Here is a 20,188-nt window from a genome sequence, read left to right on the forward strand (position 1 = left end):
TGTAAGACAAGGTTTCTGTTGTCAGGCATTCCATACCCCTCCAATGTCCCATTCCACCCTGCCCAGCTCCTCTGCTACAGCTGTGTCCCCACACTTGGCCCATGCTCAGGGTCTAGATCATCTGCCCCTCAGCTCAGATGTGGCAGAATTGGAATCTAAGCCGGGGGCTCTCTGTTGCAGACCTGCCTCTAGCCGTGAGGGTGGGGTGACAGGTTCCCTTGGCAGGCCATATCTGGGCTGCTGGGAGTTTTCTTTGTCCACCGCTGTTGAAATGTCCGTGGTAGCTGGCCTGCAGTGCCTGAGAGCTCCAGGGCCTGCAGGGGTGGCCGCAAGCAGTGTTTGGGGGATAGGGTGTGATGGTGAAGGTCTGTGGCGCTGGGGAGGGAGCAGCTGCAGAACCACCAGCTGCCTGTCCTCATCTAGGCCTGGTACAGAAACCTGAGCTGACCTTCCCTAGCAGCCTCCTTGAAAAGCCATAGTCTGATGGTGGCAGGAACTAGGTGCCCGGTCAGGCACTGCCAGCCAGGCTCTGGCTGAAGGACCACCCTCCTCAACATCCCTCCCCACCCCTCTAAGCTCAGGTGTGAGAGTATCCAAACCCCCGTGCTGTGGAACAGGGTTGAGAGGTCCCTGCATGATGGCTGAGGGTTGGATCAGGTTTTCCTGAGCAGTTGACCCCACCACACGCTGGCTGTGAAGTCACTGGGTTCTCGGAACCAAAATAAGGCATCCAAGCCTGCCTTGGACCATCTCTGAGGCCAGGATCCCATCTGTCCTGTGTCCACCCTCCAGTGCTGGGTGGCACTTAGCCTGCCAGAGCCCATCTTGCCACTACGTCTCACGCCAACACTCCCCTTTCACTTGGCTCTGCTCAAGTGGGCACCCTGCATTGCTACACCAGACCTTGGCCTGGCCTGACATGGTCTGTCCCCTGGAATGGCTGGGCTAACCTTGGCTCAGCTCTATTAAAGAGTAAGGAGGAAGGTGGGATGTGCTCCTTGTTGCACTGGGGGCTGCTGAGCACATGAGCAGTGCAGCTCGAGGCAGTGTTAGTTCCCATGTCATCCCAGCACCAGCTGTTCAGGCCAGCCTGGGCTAGCCGCGAGACCCTGCCTCAACCAGATAGGACAACAGACCTTGAGCCCACCGTGCTCAGTGTGAAGCCAGACACCAGGCACACACGGCAGGGCCTGCTGCTGAACACCTCGCAGCCTCACCCACAGAAAGAAAGCAGCATTGTGGGTGCTGGGAGTTGGCAGAGGATTTGTGGAACGTGGATATTGGTTTGTTGTGCTGAGACGGATGGAATCCAGGAGATGGCGTGGTAGGAGTGGCTACCCGAGCTTGAGAATGAGCTTCCAGCCTCGAAGTCTTGTCCTGAAAAGGCTAAGGTGGCAAACTTCATGTTTGGGGTAATGTTGAAGGGGCCTACCCTCCATGTAGGACAGCTGGCCTCGAACTCACAACCCTGCCCTTCTACAGTGTGTGTCACTACACCTGTCCTGCTTGCTGGAGGACTTGTTACACTGCACAAAAGGCCTATGGTGCCTCGTATACAGCAGGTGCTTAATAAATGCTGAGAGGCAGAAGTGCTGGGCTGACCTGTGCCTGTATCCTGTAAGCCCTGCCCACCCCCATCCCGTCACCTGCCCCCAGGTGTGGGGTCATGATGAGGTACCTTGAAGCAGAGGGGACATTTTGCCTGTGTGTGACACCTTGTACAGTCCACTTTTAAGACATGTGATCCCTGGGTGTGGTGGCACACGCTGGAGTTCAAAGGCCAGCCTGGACTACAAGTTCAGGACAAAAGAAGACACCTGACAACAATGGTCAGGTCAGTCACTGGCGAGTGACACAGACAGGTGTGTCACAGCCCTCAGGGACACCAGAATCAGTTAACACTGGTCACTCAGGCTGGTGACACACACACTCCCAGGAAACAAGTCACATGACCCAGTCCCTGTTTCCGTTCAAACAGGCTGGATCCCCTGGCCAAAAACTGATGTCACCTGGTTTGGAACAAGTATTCATGAACCTGCCCCTTGAGCTTGCTGTATCCACAGTTCTTTATGGAATTGACCTGCATCACCTTGTTCCTGGTCTCAGCTTCTTCATGCCTACCCCTTTCCAGGCATCTGTCTGTCACTCCACCCCTGACCACGCCCCCAGGCCCTCAACTAAGGGGTTCTAGGTGGGGCTCCAGCCTGACCACGCCCCCAGCCCCTCACTGGGGATTCTAGGCGGGCTCCACCCTGACCACACCCCCAGCCCCTCACTGGGGATTCTAGGCGGGACTCCACCCTGACCACGCCCCCAGCCCCTCACTGGGGATTCTAGGCGGGGCTCCACCCCGACCACGCCCCCAGCCCCTCACCGGGGATTCTAGGCGGGGCTCCACCCTGACCACGCCCCCAGCCCCTCACTGGGGATTCTAGGCGGGGCTCCTCCCTGACCACGCCCCAGACCCTCACTGGGGATTCTAGGCGGGGCTCCACCCCGACCACGCCCCCAGCCCCTCACCGGGGATTCTAGGCGGGGCTCCACCCTGACCACGCCCCCAGCCCCTCACTGGGGATTCTAGGCGGGGCTCCACCCTGACCACGCCCCAGACCCTCACTGGGGGATTCTGGGCGGGGCTCCTCCCTGACCACGCCCCCAACCCCTCACTGGGGATTCTAGGCGGGGCTCCACCCTGACCACGCCCCAGACCCTCACTGGGGGATTCTGGGCGGGGCTCCTCCCTGACCACGCCCCCAGCCCCTCACTGGGGGATTCTAGGTGGGGCTCCACCCTGACCACGCCCCAGACCCTCACTGGGGATTCTAGGCGGGGCTCCACCCTGACCACGCCCCAGACCCTCACTGGGGGATTCTGGGCGGGGCTCCTCCCTGACCACGCCCCCAGCCCCTCACTGGGGGATTCTAGGTGGGGCTCCACCCTGACCACGCCCCAGACCCTCACTGGGGATTCTAGGCGGGGCTCCACCCTGACCACGCCCCAGACCCTCACTGGGGGATTCTAGGCGGGGCTCCACCCTGACCACGCCCCCAGCCCCTCACTGGGGATTCTAGGCGGGGCTCCACCCTGACCACGCCCCCAGCCCCTCACTGGGGATTCTAGGCGGGGCTCCACCCTGACCACGCCCCAGACCCTCACTGGGGGATTCCAGGCGGGGCTCCACCCCTGACCATGGCCCCTGCCTCGTTACTTTTTTTTTTTTTTTAAGGATTTATTATGTATACAGTGTTCTGTTTGCATGTGTCCCTGCAGGCCAGAAGAGGGCGCCAGATCTCATTACAGATGGTTGTGAGCCACCATGTGGTTACTGGGAATTGAACTCAGGACCTTTGGAAGAGTAAGCAGTGCTCTTAACCTCTGAGCCATCTCTCCAGCCCCTATTCTTTTTTTTAAATTGAAACAAAGTTTCTCTGTGTAGCTCTGGCTGTCCTGGAACTCACAGCCATCTGCCTGCCTCTGCCCCGAGTGCTGAGATGTGCAGCACCACTGCCCAGCTGAAACTTAAGTTTTTCATACAATATATTTTGACCATGTTTTTCCATCCCTTGGATCCTCCCCTTCTCCCTACCTGCTGAACCTTTTTTTTTTTTTTTTAAATACCAGGCACAAAGAAAAACCACAAAGTTAAAAACCAAAATGTACAAGTAAACGACCAATAAGCCAAAAAAAAAAAAAAAAAAAAAAATCCCAAGCAAGGCAAAATAACACCATTGGGTTCGTTTTGCACTGGCCAGCCACTGGGCACGGGGCCTGCCCCGAGGCGTGGTTAATAAACCCAGTGCACTTCACTGAGGAGACCCATTTCCCTCTCCACGGGTGTCAATTGGAGACGGCTGCTTTCGCGGGTGGGAGCGCCGGTCCTCTTCCCTGAGTGTGCCGCCGTTCTTGCGGAGTTCATGCGTGTGTCAGTCGGTCCTGTTGTGTCTGGAAGACAGTTTTCTTGGAGATGTTCCCGCCTCCTCGTTTCATAGTTTTCTGAGGTGTGGTGGAGAACTCCCATTTATGACTGAGTGCCCGAAATCTCACTTTCTGCGCCTTGTCCTGCTGTGGGTCCGTTAGTTCCCATCTGCTGTGGGAGAGAGCTTCCCCGATGGCTGGGGGGCGGGGGTGGGGGCGCTGACCTCGGAAGGCTTTAAGTCAGGATTGTGGATTCCGGGCCACCCTATCCAGCAACAGAGGCTCCTGCTCACACATCCTGTCTCTTTGCTCAAGCAGATGTTCTCAATCTGGGTCTCCACACTGCTGTAATCTGTAATGTCATGTCAGCAGTCTTTAAAGCAACGCCTTGTCTCCAGCCCCTGGGGCTCTGCTGCCCGTGGTGGCATTAAATGCCACAGCCACCAAAGGTGTCTCATCTTCTAGACCCATCACACCCACCCCGTGGGGACTGAGAAGCCACCAGGAGCCAGGGAAATGATGTGAGCTTCATGGGGCACTCGGAGGCGGCACTGGTCATTCCCCAGGCATGAGCGAGCATTTAGAGTTCCCTGGAAACCAGTAGAGCGGCTTTCACAGTGTCTCCAGTTCCTGGTTCCTGAGGTCACTGGAGTGACCCTGAGCTGGGATCCCCTGAGAAGGGAAAACCCAGGCCCACATGCTCCCCTCTGTTCCCACTTTCTGTCATTAACTTCCAAATGCTTCTTGTGCACTGGGAACATGTCAGTGACTAGGACATCTGCTGGTTGCCTTCCTGGAGGTGACCAGCAGGAACAGTATTCCCAGAGAGGGAACAGCATATGCAGGAACCTCTAGGAAAGACAGGACAGGATTACAGAGGAACGGAGCAAGCAGAAATGTGCAAGACTAGGGTGCAGACCTGCAGACTCCAAGGACCCACAGCCTTCAGCCCTGGAGGGGAAAGACTGAAGGGTTTCCCATGTCTTCTCTGTGGCACTGCCTTGCCAGGGTCAGGGACCCAGTGTTGAGGAGCAAAGGTAAGCTCCCTGGGCAGCCTCAGATCTCAGGATCTACACTCCCAAGATCTGACCTGGGCCCCGGAGGGAAATCCTGCCTTAAAAAACGTGTGGGCTGCGGTTGTATGACAGCAAAACTATCCAAGTAAAAGGGAGAGGACTCACAGGTGCAGACTGGTGGCTAGGGTGGGGGTGGGGGGTGTGGAACCCTCGTTCTGGCCTACCGATTCTGCCCCACATCGCCACCAGGTGGTGCCCGAGAGCCGCACTGTGCCAAGGGGTCCCCACTGCCTGAGGCCCTGTGACCTCGGTAGCAGCTGGCATGGGTTCTCCCCTGTACCCAAGGTCTCTGGAGGCCCTGGGATCCAGCAAGGTTTGGGCCTCAGAATCCAGAGTTTCTGTCCATCCTTGGCTACATCACAAGTTTGAGGCCAGCCTGGGCTACATGAAGCCCACCCCCCCCAAAATAACAATAATCATAAAAAAAATGAGGGGAGGCATTGGGCTGGCTCTATGAGGAAAAGTTCTCAGTAACCAAGCCTGACAACGTGAATTCCATCCCACAGGGACTTCTCTGACTTCATATGCACACACACACACACATTCACACACACACACACACATTCACACACACACACACACATTCACACACACACACAGACATTCACACACACACACACACACACATTCACACACACACACAGACATACATACATTCACACACACACATTCACACACACACACACACACGCACACAAGAAGTAAATGTAATTTTTAAAATTTATTTAAATTTATTTTGTGTGCATTGGTGTGAGGATTTCAGATCCCCTGGAACTGGAGTTACAGACAGTTGTGAGCTGCCGTGTGGGTGCTGAGAATTGAACCCAGGTCCTCTGGAAGAGCAGTCAGTGCTCCTAACCACTGAATCAGCTCTCCAGGACCATAAATGTAATTTTTTTTTTTTTTTTGGTTTTTCGAGACAGGGTTTCTCTGTGTAGCTTTGCGCCTCTCCTGGGACTCACTTGGTAGCCCAGGCTGGCCTCGAACTCACAGAGATCCGCCTGGCTCTGCCTCCCGAGTGCTGGGATTAAAGGCGTGCGCCACCACCGCCCAGCTCATAAATGTAATTTTTTAAATTAGGAAAAAGCCCAGTACGGTGGCACATGCCTCCTAGCACTCAGGAGGCAGAGGCAGAAGGATCTGTGAGTTCCAGGCTAGCCAGGGCCACATGGCTATTATCCAAATGAATATATATGGAGGGGAAGAGGGAGAAAAAGGCATAAGGCAGTGGTAGTGGGAGTCTGTCTTCCCAGCACTGGGGAGACTGAAGCAGAAGGCCACAAGTTTGAGGCTAGCCTGAACAACATCATGAGACCCTGTTTCAACAAACACCACAACAAAACCAACATTCAACATGAGCAGTGAGTATTCTCAAGGTAGAGAATGTCAACAAAGATAATTTTCCAAGGCCTGACAGACTGCTTTCCTTCACATGTAAAAAGTGCCTGTGAATCAATAAGAACCAACAACAGTACAATGGAAAAAGGGGTGAACTATTTAAGTGACTTTTAGAAAGCAAATTCAAATGTCCCTACAAGATGAGAGCTGGCCCTTTCAGCAGTGCTGGAACCTGAGCCTATCTGGTTTTCAGAGATTCTCTGAGTTTCCTGCCATTGCCTGGATCAGAACAAAAAGCCATGATCTCTCCAAAGAGTCAAAGCACAGAGCCCTCGGGCCACAACCACCTGGCCCGTCTCAGCTCAGGTGGCCTCCACTTGCTGCAGCCCCATGGCCCTGGCCCTCGCTGTAACCAGTGGGTGCCCACAGGTGTGATGAGTGACACTCAAGAGCTCAGCCTATGGGTGATGGATGGGGCTGCGGGGACCTGGTCCCGCGGGGACCTGGTCCCGCAGATGGAGCCAGCCACCCACCGACTGTCCCTGCTAGGACTCAGTTTTCCCACGCTGCAGGTTGAATGTTCATAGCTCAGTTGGTGCATTGTGCCCTGGTCTGACTGTTCACACAGGGACCACACAGCTATCTGAGCCAGGATCCTCAGCCCAGTGACAGAGTGAGCTTCCTGAAGTGGCAAGGCAAAGAGGACCAGCACCAGTGCTGGTGGAATTTGCTGGTTTGGTTTGAAGGAGCCTCCCACCCTCCCCACACACACACCCCCACCCCACCCTCCCACCCCCTCACCCCCCCACTCCCCCACCCCCCACCCCCCACCTCCGCCACCTAGACTCAGTGAGGAGCTGGGAGCGTGGTCAGGGGTGGAGCCCCTGCCTAGAATCCCCCAGGGAGGGTCTGGGGGCGTGGTCTGGGTGGAGCCCCGCCTAGAATCCCCCAGGGAGGGTCTGGGGGCGTGGTCTGGGTGGAGCCCCGCCTAGAATCCCCCAGGGAGGGTCTGGGGGCGTGGTCAGGGTGGAGCCCCCCCCAGACTCCCCTAGTGAGGGGCTGGGGGCGTGGTCAGAGTTGTCATTTTCCTATCATATGCCCAGTCTTGGATTCCATCCCAAGTTTTACATAGAAGATATGAATGACCTTTTCATAAACATTTTATGTCTTCTACTCATTTTTTAAATCTATTGTTGGTTCTTGTTGATTTCCAGAAGCTTTTTATATACTGTGGAAGTCAGGCTTTGTTGGGAGTTTTCATTGGCTTAGTTCCTGTTTTCCTGTGTGAAGTGTTTGTGGGCAGGTGTTTTATATTTATGTGTTGTCAGTTATTAATCTTTTAATTAAAGGCTCCTGGATTTAATGTCATCCTACACGCACACTGAGATGTATGCTTAAAGCACACTATTAATATAAGGTCATTATGGGGAGACTAGGGTAGGAAAGGTCCCCTGTGCTGTTTGTGACTTCCCTGTAAATATAAAAGCATTCCAAGCTAAAGGATTTTTAAAATATTTACACACAAAGCTGGAAAAAGTAAGATGTACGCTTTTCCTGTGTAGTCTCCTTGCTTTTTTTTTGGGGGGGGAGAGCAGTCAGGATCTCACTATGTAGCCCAGGCTGTCCTCAAACTCACAGGGATCTCCCTGCCTCTACCTCCCAAGCACTGGGATTGAAGGCTGAGCCACCAAAATGTCACTTGTGCTGAATTTTTAGAATGTTTTGCTTGTTTCTCTCTGTGGAGTCAAATTTAACACCTTCTAGAATGTTCTCTCGACAGCCATTCCTGGGTGAGTGTGCGTCAGAAGTCCTGTGACAACATCGTCTTACAAGGCACCAGGGGACAGAGACACTGAGACTTGGGAAGGGACAGGATTGCGGGTGACAAGGCCCAGAGTTAGTGTGTCAGAGGACCGACTGCTCCATCCTGTCCGGGGGAGGGAGGGGAAGAGGTGTGTTTGTGTAAGCACCCTGAAGTGATAGCACCTCCAAAATGGCTCCGCCTTCCCACCAGGCCCTTGCTGGACTATGTTGGGTAGTGGCCATGGGCAAATGGGATTGTGACGCTTAGCCATCCCCTGAAGACCTAGCTTCGATGGCCACGTGAATGGCATTCTCCCAGTCCAAACCCATCTGGGGTCTGTCCCCCTTGCTCAGGCCATGGCCACATAGGCTGGAGAATCTGTCCCCTGTCCCCAGCAAGAGGACCATGGGTGGCAAAGGCCCAAGACTGAGGTTTCTCTGGGGCCCACCAGCCCAAAGCCAGTGCAGTGCCGATTAGGGAGGGAGCTCTGGCAATGGGTGGGCACACGGCCCGCCCTGCTCCCCTCTTCTCTCTAACCTTGCTCCCTCCACTCCAGCAACAAGGGCCAACTCCCGGCTCCTCCCACTCACCAGGACCCCTCCTGCTCTGGGGTCTTTCCATAGCTTACATTCTCTGCCCCAGGGCCTTTGCGCAGGCCTGCTGTGCCTGCGCAGCGGGAAAGGTTGCCATGGAGGCCAGGGCTGGGCCAGCCAGCGTCACCACCCCCACCTCCCCCCACCCGGTGAGGTGCTCCTGCGGCAGGGGCGTGCCTGGAAGCGGCGGAGGGGCGGGGGCGGCTGGCCCAGCCGGTCCGGCAGGTGCCGGCCTGCCGAGTCGGGCTGGCGGCGGCCATGGAGGGGCTGCGTCGCGGGCTGTCGCGCTGGAAGCGCTACCACATCAAGGTGCACCTGGCCGACGAGGCGCTTCTGCTGCCGCTGACCGTGCGGCCCCGCGACACGCTGAGCGACCTGCGCGCGCAGCTAGTGGGCCAGGGCGTGAGCTCGTGGCGCAGAACCTTCTACTACAACGCGAGGCCGCTGCCCGACCACCAGACGGTGCGGGAGGCGCGCCTGCAGGACGGCTCCGTCTTGCTGCTGCTCAGCGACCCCAGGTGACCAGGGACCTGGGCGAGGGCCTGGGTGAGCACCTGAGCTGGGGACCTGGGAGAGGGCCTGGGATCCGGGGCTCTGGCTTATGGAGGATGTCCTGGGGGGGGGGGTGGCTCAGGGGCGGGGTGAGGGGGACCCCGGTAGCCAGGTCCTCTTCCTCTCTACCTCATTAGCTCCGTGGTCTGTGGTGCTGGCTCCAGCTGGGGGCCCTGGCGACTCCCTTTTCTGCCCTCCCCTCTGTGTCCTTGTCTCTGTTCTTGCATCCCTCTCTCCGTCCTGCCTGGTCTCTGTCTCTCTGCACCACCCCCGACCCCGCGCCATGTTTCTTCATGTCTCCATCTGTCTGTCTGTCTCCATCTCTCATTCAGTGTCTGTCCGTCCACCTTGGAGGTGGGCTGGGCCAGCTGCCCTGGGGGCCGCTGCGCATCCGAGCCTGTCACAACCCGGTGGGGAGACTGCTCAGAGTGTCTCTAGTGGGGCCAGGGGGCCGGGGGGGTCTCCATGGGTACGAAGACCCTTTAGCTGGGCCCTGGGCTAGCTGGAAAGGCCTGGAAGCCCAGCGATGGCTGCTGTAGCCCTCACCGAGTCTTTCTGTCTGCCCCTCAGGTAGTTGGGGCTGGAGGAGATGGAGCCATGATTTTGGGAACGCAAGGTGCTGGCTGAGGGAGCAAGCTGGGCCGGAGGGAACCACAGGCTCTCTCTTCCTGGGAACCCAGCCTTATTCCAGGTAAGCCGCTCAAATGGGGCCCTTGGACATGGTGGAATCCACAGGTGGGAAAACTTCCTAACGCTAGTTCAGCACTGTTGCCCCCAACTTCCTGTGTGACCTTGAGCAATTCCCTGCTCCCTCTGGCCTCCTTCCCGGGATGCAGGCCTAGGCGGACCACGCTTGGGTGGCAGGGTCCCCATGTGCTCGGCCTGCATTTCCTGTAACAGCCACCAGGGCGCGCTAAGGCAGCTTCCCCTGCAATTCCTGTGGCACCCACCAAGGGGCTCCAAGCACTCTGGCTGTCTACAGGAGAAGGGGTCCAGGGTCATGGGTGACCACTGCACTGCCCTTACATGCCCAGATCCAGGCCATTGGGGAAAGGGAAGGAGAGCCATTGGCCTGAGAGCTGCTGGTTCACATCCCCGGGACCACATGTCCCTTGCGGATCCAGGTGCTGGGCTCCCAGGTGGATGCGACACCCCGGCCCTGCTGATGCCCACTGCCTCCCAGATGCTGTCATCCAGCCCTCCAGCGAGGAGTCTTAATGGTTTCTCCGTGGCCTTGGAACCCTCCCCCTCTCCCGGGAGCCTCCACCACCTGGATCTTCTGCCACCCCCGCATCCAGGAAGCCCTCCAGTCCACAGATGCAGTTCCTTCTCTGGGGACCCACAGGGCTCCAGCTGTGAACAACCCTAGCTCCAGGAGGATCTGCTGGGTTCCTGACCAAGGAGACTCTGATCCGGGGGGGCCTTGGTGACCCCACGCATGTGCAAAATCGGACACATACTGTGGCTGCTCTGCTCCGCAGCCTCGGTGTTGGGGGTGCCGTGCTGGGCCTCCGTGTGCCCCCTGGTGCTGCGGACCGCATGGTGAGCCCAGAAGGAAACGGCGTTTTAATTAAGAGTTGTACAGGCCTCGGGGTGCAGAGCTGGGCAGGTGGGGACTGAATGTTGGCCTTGGAGAGCTGGGTTGCTGGGCACGTGCAGCTGCGCCAGGCCCTGGGGGTCTGGGCTCCTCTCTGCCTCCCCAGTCTCCATTGCTCCACTGTGGGGGGAAGCTGCAGTCCCCGTGGGGTTCCTTGGCCCTAGCCACAGGGAGAGATGGTGTGGGGGGGAGGGCTGGCTTGGGGGCAAGAGAAAGAGCATTTTTTGACATTTAACAAACACTATGCAAATTGCATGCAAATTGCATGCAAATCACCACTCGTTCCTTAAGCATGACAGCCTTGGCATGTTCAGAAATAATAATGTAGGGCCTGTCTCCTGGTGCCCGTCCAGCAGCCTCCCTCCTCTGCTCTCCGCCCTCCTCTACCCTCCTCCCTCCCTCCCTCCTTCTCTTCCCATCTTTGATCCAAGGCCTCCCAGCCTGTAGCCGAGGTAAACAGTACGATTGGCCGATTGGCCGCCCACATCTTGTTTTTGTAGAGCCAAGGCCCACGGAGGCCCTGGGTCTGGCTTGAGGTCCCAAAGCCACAGTTTGGAAAGCATGTGGCCTCTCTCCAGCCGTCATCAGAAGCCACTTTGGACAGAACTTGTGACCCACAGAGAAAAGTGACAGCCGAGGAGGCCCCAGGCCTGTGGCGGCTTGCAGTCATCCCAGGAGGTGTTGAGGGTCAGGCTGCTGAGTATGCACGGCCACAAGTTCATCCTTGTTCCTTTCCTCCTGAGGTCTCCCTGAATTCTGCCCACAGGCCCTTCTGCTTTTATTTTTTCAAACTCCTATTTATCCTACAAAGGCCTACTTTCAGTGCCCCATTTTTACAGAGCCGTTCCTGATACTCCAATAATAGCCCCCAGTTCCCTCTGGGCCCTGCTATGCCAGCACTGTGCTCCTGTCCTAGGCCTGAGTCATGAGACCAGGTGGTGTCGGGCTCATTCCACCTGGGTGAACTCACGGCAGGAGCTCCAAGGTCATCCAGTCTGGGTTCTAGGTACAGGGGGCATTTTGAACGTGTATCAAATAAAAGACTGAAGACAAGCAGGTGGTCCCTGCAGTGACAGCTCCCTTCCCGGTGTCTTTGTACCGTCGTCCCCCACGGCTCCCGCCCGCGCCTGGTTTCCCTGACAGCTGCCCACTCTCCCTCCAGGGCCTGGCGGGCCTCAGGCCCCACCCAGCCAGCAAGCCCTGGCTGGGGCAGGAAGTTTCGATGAGACTTGGCAGCCTCTCTGGTCTCACTGAGGCCTGTGGCATCCAGGGAGGGGCCGACTCCCGCCGTGGGGCCCACCCACGCTGGGTCCCGACTGGGGGGGAGGAGGGGCGGATCCCACGGTGCTCCCTCTGAGGTCGGAGCATTTGCTGGAGACCCAGCTGGGCTGCCAGGGACAGCGGCCTGTCCAAGCGCGTCCCTCTGTTTCTGTATCTGAGCGTCATCTGTGCAGTTTTCAAAAACTAGAGAACTGGGCGTGGTCAGGGTGGAGCCCCGCCCAGAATCCCCAGTGAGGGGCTGGGGGCGTGGTCAGGGTGGAGCCCCGCCTAGAATCCCCCAGTGAGGGGCTGGGGGCGTGGTCAGGGTGGGGCCCCGCCTAGAATCCCCCAGTGAGGGGCTGGGGGCGTGTCAGGGCGGGGCCCCTTCTTGGAGGCCACCCCCATCCCTCCTTTAGGGTTTGAAGTCTGGCCTAATCTTGAGAGACACCCAGCCTAAACCTCACTCTTCTGCCCGATCTAAGCTCTCGCCGCCCCTCACACACTGAGCCTCTTTTGGGGCCACAGGACCTTTGCACAGTTTGCTTTGCTCTTTAACCCCTGCCTTTCACATTTTTCTTTTCCTTTGTGTTTAGTTTTTATTTTTGTTGTTCTTTTTGATACAGGGTTGTAACTGTAGGCCAAGCTGGCCTCAAACGGGCAACAATTCTGCCTCAGGATCGTGACTGAGGGGAACCCAAGCCTGGGCTTTTATCCTTTATCTTCAAAAGCGCTTTCTGGGGGAGGTTCCCAAATGGTTCATGGTCCCTTAGTTAAAGCTTTTTGTTGTTGTTGTTTTTGAGAGGTCTCACTCTGTAGTCCAGGCTGTCCCTGGAACTCACTGTGTAGACCAGGCTGGCCTTGAACTCACAGAGATCCTCCTGCATCTGTCTCTCGAGTGCTGGGATCAAAATTTTGATCAAAAAAAATCCCACGTGGCTGTAATTTTTCTCTGAACTTCTGTATCCTCATTGAGGGGGGCTCTGGTCAAAGGTCAGTCTGAGTTATAAGAATTTAGAGGCGGCCGGGCGGTGGTGGCGCACGCCTTTAATCCCAGCACTCGGGAGGCAGAGCCAGGCGGATCTCTGTGAGTTCGAGGCCAGCCTGGGCTACCAAGTGAGTTCCAGGAGAGGCTCAAAGCTACACAGAGAAACCCTGTCTCGAAAAAACAAACAAAAAAACAAAAAAACAAAAAAAAAAAGAATTTAGAGGCGACGGCATGATGGCTCATATCTTAATCCCAGCACTCGGGATGCAGAAGGAGGCGGATCTCTGTGAGTTCGAGGTCAGCCTGCACTTCTGAGACCCTAAAAAAGCCAAAATTTATTTAGTCAGTTAGATGTATGCAGTGTTCTGCCTGCATGTGTGTCTGCATGCCAGAAGAGGGCACCAGATCTCACATGGTTGTGAGCCACCCTGTGGTTGCTGGGAATTGAACTCAGGACCTCTGGAAGAACAGCCAGTGCTCCTAACCTCTGAGCCATCTCTCCAGCCCAAAGCCAAAACTTTAAAAGAAGCAGGCAGGATGTATCTGGTACGTGTCTGGAGAGCAGAGAAGGATCTGGGGGAAATATCTAGAAGGGAAAACAGCGAAGTCAGCACATGCCAAGGTCCTGGGGCAGGATGGTCTGGCCTGTTGGAGGCTCCCCCTCTCCTCCCATCCCCACCCCCGTGACGGACACCACACCCTATGAGTGGCTGCAGTGGAAGCCAGCAGGGTTAACCACTGGGCTCCCCATTTGTCCTATCATCCCGTGCATGTCCCCCATCTCTTACCTCTAGCTTCTCTTCCCTATCTCTTTCCAGGAAAGCAAGTCTTGTTCTCAGTGGCGTGGAGGGAGATGGAGGTCGGGCCCAGGGATTGAACTCAGGCCATCGGGCTTGGCCACAAGCCCCGGCTGAGCCGTCTCTGAGAGCTGAATTTGCACCCAGCGGCTAAACGCTTCTTTCAGTCAGTTCATTTCATCCCAACAGTAGTGAGGGGCTGTGATCACCACATTTTGCAAGAACTTGGCTAACTCCAGGGTCTAAGTTTCTGAACAGGGTGGGTTTGAACTTGAGATTGTTTAAAAGTTGAGACAGCGCCGGGCGGCGGTGGCGCACGCCTTTAATCCCAGCACTTCGGAGGCAGAGGCAGGCGGATCTCTGTGAGTTCGAGGCCAGCCTGGGCTACAGAGTGAGATCCAGGACAGGCACCAAAACAACACAGAGAAACCCTGTCTCGAAAAAACAAACAAAAAAGTTGAGACAGGGCCAGGGAGGCGGCTGGACTCAGGCTCCTGTTCAGCCGGGAATGCACTGGTCTGTTCCCTGTGCTGGAGCCACAGCAGCCTCTCTGGGGGTCTGGATCCTAGGGGATGGGAAGCGTGTGTGTGTGTGTGTGTGTGTGTGTGTGTGTGTGTGTGTGTGTGTGTGTGTGTGTGGTGAGGGGGCGTCCTTCAGGTCGGGGCTGGGATCCTAGACACATAAAATACCCGCTGTGGCCGGGGCCTGGAACCACAGGCTCTCCTCCTTCATTTTACAGGGGCAGCCACTGAAGCAGAGGACAAGCTGGGGCCCTGCCGGAGTTGCGGGAGAGGGGGGGACACACTGTCTCTGCTCCCTTGCTTGTTGAATCACAACCCCATCCCTGACATAGTGCAGATGGGGAAAATGAGGCACCATGACCCTGATGACTGGTCACAGGCACGCGCGTGCGTGCGCGCACACACACACACACATGCACACACATGCACACACATGCACACACAAAGGCACAAATACATGAATAAAAACATAATAAAAAAATTAAGCGCCTGGTCCTGTTGCCATGGCCACCAGGCTGTACAGATGGCCTCTTACCGGTTACATATTTATTTAAATGTCTATACTCTCAAATTTATTTACCTCACAAAGACTTCAAGGGGGCCGGAAGCCTGTGGGTTGAGCCACAGGCTCTGTACCCTCAGGGTACACTTAAAGGGCCACCTGGGGTAGAAGCCACAGCTTCCCATCATCAACATCACCGGAGTCCTCAGCCTTCCACAGGCCCCAGGCCACCCTGGGGACACACACATGGCCCCCTGTCTGAGACACACCAGGATCAGCAAGATGGCTGAGTGGGGGCTTGCCTCTAAGCCTGACGACCTGAGTTCGATCCCCGGACAGGCACCATGGAAGGAGACCTGACTTTTGCAGGTCTTCCTCTGACCCCCGCACGTGATAATTAAATGGAAAATGAGGATGCTCTGGCTGGCGGGAACCCTGCCCCACTGTGTCCCCACTCAAAGCTCCTGCACCGTGTCCTCTGCCAGCTGCCTGGGGACAATTACAGTGTCCCAGACGCTGCACAGACAGACCTCATGTTTAATTCATCCTGAGCTAATGACAGCTGTAGGGGAGGGCAGAGACCTGGACCCTCTGCTCCTGGCCAGTGTGCTCAGAGGTGGCTGCCAGGTGGAGGCATGTATCCTAACTCACTCTGAGGTCCCCTCCAACTGTGGGGCATCTTTTCAGGGGACGTGGGGGGCTGGGGACAATGCTGTGACCTGAGGGACACATTTCCCCCCTCCCATCTGCGCGCGCGCACACACACACACACACACCCACACACACACACACACGTGGGTCATGTGACCAGTGTGTTACACTTACAGGTAGGTCAGCAGGTGGGGCTTCCACCCTGGAGATGGCTGGGTGATGGGAGTGTGTCAGCAGCAGATACCGAGGAGCCAGGGACAGAGGTGGGAAGGGGCAGGACAGATCCCGTGTGGCCTCACACTCACACACAATAAATCAAAGAGATGAAACCATGTAGAAGATTTACTCTGTGTAGATCACAGGTGGGTCTGCTTGTGGGGTGTGCACTGTGGGTGTAGTTACCTGTGGAGGCCAGAAGAGGGCATTGTGTCCACAAAACTGGAGTCACAGGATGTGGGAACCAAGAGTGGCCATGTTCCTAAAGGAGCTGTTAGCTCCGTAAAAGACAAAAGGGCAAGGTGGTTGTGCACACCTTTAATCTCAGCAGGAGGCAGAGGCAGAAGGATCTCTGAGTTTGAGGCTAGCCTGGGCTATGTAGACATACCCTGTCCCAATATAAACAATTATAAATAAATAAATTGCAAAGACACTTTGGGCACTAACTGGCGCACAGTAGGTGCTCCAAACTTGTCTGAAATCAGTCCTGTCTCTCAGGACTGAGAGCGCCCCAGAGGTGGGAGAGGCATGTGAGCTGGGTCGCCTCTGGCTGGCCATATTTCAGTTCCAGGTCGCACCTGAGCAGCTAGCAAGTGGGGCGGGGGGGGGGTGGGGGGGGGGGGGGGGGGGGGGGGGGCTCAGCTCGGTGCACATGGGGCAGCTCCATCTCCGCGGCCCAGAGAGGGCCCGAGCCACGCCTGGGCTGCACAGCTCTGAGAGGCCTGGCGCCTTTCCAGGCTGTGACCCGGGGTTGGCGGCTGCAGACGGGGACACCGGGGACGCACCGGTACCCAGTGTTTCCATGGGAACCTGGCAGGGGCCGGGCCGGAGCGATTAGGCGTCCTGAGGAGCAGTCGCTAAAAATAGCGCGCGCCCCACGGGGCTCCTCACCCGGGCTTTGGCTGCCCTCCCCGCCTCGGGGACAGGTCGGCGACGGTCCCCACCCCGCCCGTGCCGCTGGCGGCTCCCTCTCCTTCCCGTGATGCTCTGCCCATAGCTGACCGACTCTGCTGTCCTGGCTCTCCCCCCTCACCACAGCCGATTGCGGGTCTCTACTGAGTCCGAGAGTCCTGGGCCTGGCTCCTCTGAGTAGGACTTGGCACACGATACTTGGCTTAGTAATGTGGAACCAACACTGTGCCTGAAAAATGGTTCCGCTAGGAGAAACAGCGGCGGACTTCATTTTATTTTCAGACATGGTCTTATGCAGCCCAGGCTGGCCATGAAGCCCACTGTGTAGCCGAGGATGACCCTGAACTCCTGATCCAACTGCCTCCACTCTCTGAGTGCCACCATTGCCCTACTTAGTCAGTGCTGGGGATGGGACCCGGGACTTGCTCGCGCAGACCAGCGCTCTAAGCACTGAGCTCCATGCCACCAGAACCAGGCAGTCACTGGCCCAGTTTGCAGGTGATGGCTTGGCTGTGGGACCTTAGGCAGGTGACTCACCTCTCTGGTCCCTTTTCCACCTAGAGAACCTGCACAGTATTGTTAAAAAATAAATAAATAAGCCGGGCGGTGGTGGCGCACGCCTTTAATCCCAGCACTCGGGAGGCAGAGCCAGGCGGATCTCTGTGAGTTCGAGGCCAACCTGGGCTACCAAGTGAGTTCCAGGAAAGGCGCAAAGCTACACAGAGAAACCCTGTCTCGAAAAACCAAAAAAAAAAAATAAATAAATAAATAAATAAATAAATAAATAAATAGATAAAATAAATCACCAGCAGTACAGCGGGGAAGAAGGATTTCTAGAATTCAAAATATGAGCATCAGAAGGGCTCAGGATCCCTGGGTATTTGCAACTGTTGATGCCAGGTACCCATAATGCCACAGTTTAACTGACAGACAAGTCCCAGCTCCCGTGTCCTGTGACTCCAGACTCCAAAATGAGCCAGGGCCCAGGCTCTGATTCTCAGCTCCCAACTTGCACCTTAGGGCACACAATGGCTGCCCAGCTCCTGCCATCATGGCCACCGTCGTAACTTGTTGGTGGCGGGGGAAGCAAAACCAGAAATGTTAAAGGGAGACTCGTCCGCGGCGTCTTTGGAGGTTAAAGGGCTGTGGACACTGTTCCTTCTCTAGTTCAATTGTCCGCAGTCAAATGACCTCTCACTGCAAGGGAGGCTGGGAAATGTAGTCTTCACTAATCTCAAAAGACAAAGTGGGGACTGGATCCTGGGTGCATCTTACTTACCCCGTCTTCTGGGAGTTAGAGGCTCCATCCTGGCCTGGGGGCCTTTGCATGGGTGCCCCTCCATGGCTCCCTCTACATTATTTAGGTCTCTGCCCCAACGTTCCCTTCCTCACAGCGGTCTGACTACACTAAGTCTCTCCTGCCCTCCCTCCGCAGCCCTTCTGACTCCCCTCCCCTACTGGTGGGTGGAAAATGGGAGCGGGGTATGGGTGCCCATGTCCACTGAATCTCTGCTGTTTCTCCCTCCTGCCCAACCATCTTCTGCCTTCCATCCCTTCTACCCTGGGATCTGGCAATGCCTCGGCCCTGCTTCTGCCTCTTGAAACAGAAAATGTCTCTGTCGCTCACCCACAGCAAAGAGCCCAGGATGACCCGGGAGGTACCGGCAGCGCTCCAGGGCCGTGCTGGTCGCCACACTGAATCACCACCCTGTGAGATGAGATTCCCACTTCAAAACAGGACTCCATCTGACTGGAGCGTTCCCCAGATGTGGTCAGGGGTCCGTCAAGCTTGCTCTGGGCACACAGTCTGGAGAAGTCACTGTGAGACAGGTCCCGTGTAGCTGAGGTTGGCCTAGAAGTCTGTATGTAGCCCAGGATGTCCTCCTGATCTGCTGGAACCCAGGGCCTCCTGGGTGCAGGTGAGTGCTCTCCTCAGGGAGCTGCACTCCCAGCCTGTTTTGTTTCTGTTTTTTCTTTGTGAGACAGAGTCTTGCCATGTAGCCCAGGTTAGCTTCAAAATTAACATCCATTTCCTCTTCAGGCATGAGGATTCTCCAGAGAAATGGGGTGCCTTGCTGTCCTGAAGGTCACCCCGATGTCCCACTCCACCCAGGCCCCGCAGAGTCTGCATCCCACACCTCCTCCACCTTCCCCACACCACGGCTGCCCTGTGCCAGGATTCTGTTTAGTTTAATAATCTCCAGAAAGTTTAATTGTTCTTTTATTCATCCGTGACCTTTCTCTCTCATCTGGAGATGTATTTATGGCTAATCTACAAACTTCAAGAACCAGATCTATTTGCAAAACCAATTACCTGCATATGCAAATAAGCCTCTTGCTGTCTGGTCCCTGGGCCAGCTGGTGGGGGTGGTGGTGGGAAGGGGAGTGTGGCTCCACCTCTTAATTCCTGCAGCTGGGGCCTGGAGACCCCCGCCCCCAACTTAAAGAGAATCACAGGGTCCTGGCACCACCTCCCTAGCAGGCCTCTGGAGAGATGGGCAAGACAGCTGTTCCCTGTCTCATTCATTCATCCAACCATATTCAGTGTGCCAAGCACTGCTGTCCATCCTGGAAGCCTGGGTGGGAAGAACAGGCAGGAGGGAGAAAGCTCCCATCTGAATGGAGGAGACAAGACTGAGAGAGTTAGCCAGGGATCCTGAAGAGGTTGTTGCCTCTGGTGGTATCATAGAACCCCCAGGGAGGGGCTGGGGGCGTGGTCAGGGTGGGGCCCCGCCTAGAAACCCCCAGTGAGGGCTGGGGGCGTGGTCAGGTGGAGCCCCGCCTAGAATCCCCCAGTGAGGGGCTGGGGCGTGGTCAGGGTGGAGCCCCACCCAGAATCCCCCAGTGAGGGGCTGGGGCGTGGTCAGGGTGGAGCCCCACCCAGAATCCCCCAGTGAGGGGCTGGGGCGTGGTCAGGGTGGAGCCCCACCCAGAATCCCCCAGTGAGGGGCTGGGGCGTGGTCTGGAGTGGCCTTTTGCCCTGTAGTAATGATACCCTGCCTCAGGGCCTTTGTACTTGCCATGTCCTTTGCCTGGAAAATTCTTCTCAGAGATCTCTTCTGGGCTGTGTCTTCCTCCCAGGGTGGCTCATAAACATTGGCTGCCGCAGTTGATGGCTTTGTCCGCAGGAGGCTGGAACAAACTGAAATCCTGGCTAAGTCATGTAGGCCAAATGCCCTCATTTCTCGATTGAGAGCATGCAGACTGTTATAGGGGCTTGTGGCCCGGTCAGGGAGCCCCAGGAAGCTGAGCAGGCTGGGGTCAGAAGGCAGCTGTGCAGGCCACTGCTTCAGGCATCCACAGGGGCTCTGAGGTGAGAAATGAGTGCAGAGGATCATCTTGGATCCTGGGCTAGAAGTCGGGACCCCTCACCCCAAGACCCACCATAACTTCTCCACCTGAACAAGAGGCAGCGGTGGCCACCCTTCCCATGTCTCCTTGTCCTGGGCTTGGCGTCTCCCTCCTTGGG

The 20,188-nt window shown here is 56.5% G+C and overlaps 1 protein-coding gene across 3 annotated transcripts; it reads left to right on the forward strand.

Moving 5' to 3' along the window:
* Positions 1 to 7,488: 7,488 nt before the first annotated feature.
* On the forward strand, positions 7,489 to 11,950 carry Tincr (TINCR ubiquitin domain containing). 3 transcript variants are annotated; one of them, XM_052745702.1, is made up of 3 exons: positions 7,489 to 9,272; positions 9,853 to 9,969; positions 10,403 to 11,950. In XM_052745702.1, exon 1 carries the CDS (start codon positions 8,985 to 8,987, stop codon positions 9,246 to 9,248), a length of 264 nt encoding a protein of 87 aa, XP_052601662.1. In that variant the 5' UTR covers positions 7,489 to 8,984; the 3' UTR covers positions 9,249 to 9,272; positions 9,853 to 9,969; positions 10,403 to 11,950. The 3 variants fall into 3 exon arrangements, with proteins under 3 accessions (XP_052601662.1, XP_052601661.1, XP_052601660.1); XM_052745701.1 differs by having other exon boundaries at positions 8,774 to 9,244; positions 9,849 to 9,969; XM_052745700.1 differs by having other exon boundaries at positions 8,778 to 9,272; positions 9,849 to 9,969.
* Positions 11,951 to 20,188: the final 8,238 nt, after the last annotated feature.

Source organism: Peromyscus californicus, unplaced genomic scaffold, assembly GCF_007827085.1.
Source record: "Peromyscus californicus insignis strain IS unplaced genomic scaffold, ASM782708v3 Scaffold_1__1_contigs__length_55948999, whole genome shotgun sequence".
NCBI lineage: Eukaryota > Metazoa > Chordata > Mammalia > Rodentia > Cricetidae > Peromyscus > Peromyscus californicus.

What these genes read in the sequence shown, in the direction of transcription:
- Tincr (XM_052745702.1), top strand. Translation starts at nt 8,985, where the DNA reads ATGGAGGGGCTGCGTCGCGGGCTGTCGCGCTGGAAGCGCTACCACATC.